The 3,529-nt window shown below is 27.7% G+C and overlaps 1 protein-coding gene across 1 annotated transcript; it reads right to left on the minus strand.

Annotated features, from left to right (window-relative positions):
• Positions 1-1,428: 1,428 nt before the first annotated feature.
• Positions 1,429-2,746, minus strand: LOC120072288. The gene is made up of 2 exons (XM_039024744.1): positions 2,420-2,746; positions 1,429-2,121 (listed from the first exon to the last, which is right to left on the minus strand). The coding sequence occupies exons 1-2, from the start codon at positions 2,648-2,650 to the stop codon at positions 1,783-1,785; spliced, it is 570 nt and encodes a 189-aa protein (XP_038880672.1). The 5' UTR covers positions 2,651-2,746; the 3' UTR covers positions 1,429-1,782.
• Between the last annotated feature and the right edge of the window lie 783 nt (positions 2,747-3,529).

Here is a 3,529-nt window from a genome sequence, read left to right on the forward strand (position 1 = left end):
AAATTCTATCTCCTCATCCCCCTCTCTGCTTTCCTCTTCTTCTTCAACCTCTTCCCTTTCATCCTCTCCTCTATCACGGTCGCCGCTGTTTACCATAGTTGCTACAAAAGACCCACTCATCCACCCCCTTCTTCTTATTAATAAATCTGAAAAACCCCACAAACGAAGACTAAAACTATTGACACTTCATAAATTAAAGTTGCCTCGTCTTCTCATGAAGAGAGATCATGTGTCAATACAAAGTAAGTATACAACAAAATAACAAATTATTTAACAAACTAACTTCCTCTAATACTCCCCCTCGAGATGGAAGATTTGACTGTTCGAAAATATTCAAATACCCATCTTGGATAATAAAAATGCATGATGGTGGCAAAATTATGGTAAAACGCACGTATCTAATCTTCAAACACTCACACGACCAACGACACTAAAAAAACCATGAACAACAACCTTAAGAGCTTATCATGAACAAGGAAGCAGGCTTATAGGTCCTTGAAGTTTTAATTTTCACTCTAATGTGTCTTTGACCTATTCAACGTTTTCCAAAATTCACGGATTTATATTAGAGATAAAATTGAAAGTTTAGAAATCTATTACACACAAAATTCAATTAATTTCTAAAAGTTTTGTATTTTTTAAAAACTTACTAAACACAAAATTAAATGTTGTGAAATCTATCTAACATTTTAAAAGATTAAGGGGCATTTGGGACAAGAAGTTGGCTATTATAGTCCTAGGTTATTATAGTTGTATTATAATAATATGCCTTTGAGGTATAAACTATTTTAATTTGAGAAAGAAATAGTAAACACTGTAGAAAAGAATAAAAAATTGATGAATGTAAAATAATAAATATTGTAGTAAATGTGCTGTTTTGAAATATTGTTGAATGTAGCTAAATGGAGGTATATTATTATAATCTTAAAATAGTTCTTGTCTCGAAAGCTTCCTAAAAATCTAATAGACAAATTTGAAAGTTCAAAACTAAACTTTTTAAAGTAAACTTACCATTACTAATTCAACATTTATAGTCAATGGAAGTACCATATAGGTGCACTGCCATATATTGTTAAAAACTAGATTAATGTTTTTTTTAAAAAAAAATTTATATAGAAAAATAGTTTGGCATGTTAATCTGTAAAATTAATTTTCAAAATATTAAACAAAAAGAAATAATTTCACAATAGACCCAGATATAAAATTGACACTAAACATGTATGCATAAACACATTGCATATTGATCCAACTAATATCATAAATAAATCAAATATAACTCAACTGATCAAGATATTATAAGGAATTAAAACTTATTCATATAATATTGAAATCAAAGATGAATTAAAATTTTATTTTACTCTTCAAGTTCTCTAGTTTGATACCCATCACACTATTAAGCTTTATTTGCAGTTTAACACACCCATCACATGATTCTCATTCTTCCATTTCCATTAGATTTCAAAATTGAAAAACAAAAATACTAAGAAAAATTAAAATAATTAAAAATTAAAGCCAAAACTAAAACCAAAACTCATTTGCCTCCCTTTTCTGACAAATACACATGAAAACAATTTGAAACCAAAATAAAAAGAGAAAAAAAGAAAGAAAGAAAGAAAGAAAGAAAAAGGATTTTTTTTTTTTTTCTCATTCTCTCTTTTTAATTTCTCCTTTTTCTCTTTCTTCCTCTCTTTTTTTCCATGAAGAAAAGGCAATTGAAAAAAGAAGAAGAAGAAGAAGAAGAAATGGAATGAAGTTGAAAATATAGAGGAAGGTTTGTCTGATTCATGGAATGTCATTTTCAGAGCGATCAAAATGGAGAAGCTGACCATTGCATTTAGGGCAATCTTCAAGATTTTTGGGAACCATAAAATACATGAAGCATCTCTTGCAACCTCCAACCACCAAAACATCTTTTTCTTCTTCTTCTTCTCCCACAAATTTCTTGTTGTTGTTGTTGTTTGACGACTCCGTCGACGACTCTTCGCTGTCGTATGAGCTATCGTCGTCGTCCGAGTAGTAATAACAATAATCTTCACTATATTCATCATCTTCTTTTGTGGACCTTGGATCTTCCTTTGCCTTCATTCCATTTCTCCAATTTATATAGTATATCTCCCCTGTCTATCAAATCAAATAAAAAAAAAAAAAAAGGCAAAAAAGAAAAATTCACATATATTATTCCTCCTCAAATTCAAACCCTAATCCTTCTTCATGGATTATAGAAGCAAGAGAGAAATAAATGGAAATATAAAAAACATCTCTTGAGATAAAAGGGCAAAAAGGGCAAAAGGGATTTTTCTTTCTTTCTCCAAACCCTACTGTTCTTTCTTGTTGGGAAGAAATTGAAGGGTAAAACAAGAAGGAAGATGGTTATGTATTTATGGAGGCAAAATAAAAAGAGAAAGAAAGGGAAAAAAACCTTTAAATCAAGACATTGCTCCCAATGGTAAGGCAAAGAGAGATGGGAGTTGAGATCCAAAGTGGTTGTTGTTTGATGAATAGAAGAAGCGTTTTTGTTGTTGGAAGAAGAATCTGATGAAGAAACAGGTTGCTGTTGATGATGAGTTTGATGATGGCTTAAGGAACATTTTTTGAGAGAGCATTCTAAAGCTTCTGTGATTGTTCCCATATTTGCAACTCTACTACTCATAATTTCATTACTCTTCCAAAACTCTAAAGATGAAATCAACAAACAACCAAAAATAAAAAATACAAATAAAAATATATATGAGACTCTTCTACCCACACATACATACAAACAGATTAAGGGACAGATATAAAAAATTATAAAAATAAAGTTAAAATACTATTTTAGTCCTTTACTGTCCAATTTATTTCCTGGATTGCTTTTTAATAAATCTTAAAAAAATCATTATAGATAACTTAATATCGATTTTTTCTTTAAAAAAAAACGCTATTATGATACAAATTTTTAATTGACATCATATTGGCATTTCTATGAACTTAATATCGATATAAGGAGAGAACCAAGGGTACTTATAATATAAAAAAAAATCCATGAAACATAAAAAATTAAGGAGATTTTCAAAAATTGAAAAGTAAAGAAAACTATTTATACGAAATAACAAAATTTTAATCTTATTTGATAGAGGTTGATCGATGGTGATAGAAGTCTATCAATGTCTATCATTTTTTTTTTGTTATTTCTATAAATAATTTGACATTTTTTTTATCAATGAAATTTTTTCAAAAATTAAGTTACAAAATAGGTAAATATAATATAAAGAATAAATATATTAATCTGTTTAAAAAGTTTGAAATGTTTATTTAATAATTTAGGATCCTTTTATAATTTTTCAAAAATATTCATCAAACATCATACTTTTAACTTTGATGTTATTAACATCTTTTTTATAAACTTTGAAACTATATTAATAAAAAATAATTTGAAGGATTAAGTTTAAATTTTATTAGAAATATGAAATACTAAATTTGAAAGTACATGAAATGGAATCTAAAGTATTTGATTAAAACGGTATTTAAAAAAAAAAAAAAAAAAAAAAAAGAA

This window comes from Benincasa hispida, chromosome 1, assembly GCF_009727055.1.
Source record: "Benincasa hispida cultivar B227 chromosome 1, ASM972705v1, whole genome shotgun sequence".
Lineage (NCBI taxonomy): Eukaryota > Viridiplantae > Streptophyta > Magnoliopsida > Cucurbitales > Cucurbitaceae > Benincasa > Benincasa hispida.

Bases quoted from the DNA above. Each gene is read 5' to 3' on its own strand.
- LOC120072288 (XM_039024744.1), bottom strand. From the start codon at position 2,650: ATGAGTAGTAGAGTTGCAAATATGGGAACAATCACAGAAGCTTTAGAA. The intron at 2,122-2,419 runs GTTTTTTTCCCT...TTGATTTGATAG, and splicing joins AGCAATGTCTTGATTTAAAG to ACAGGGGAGATATACTATAT.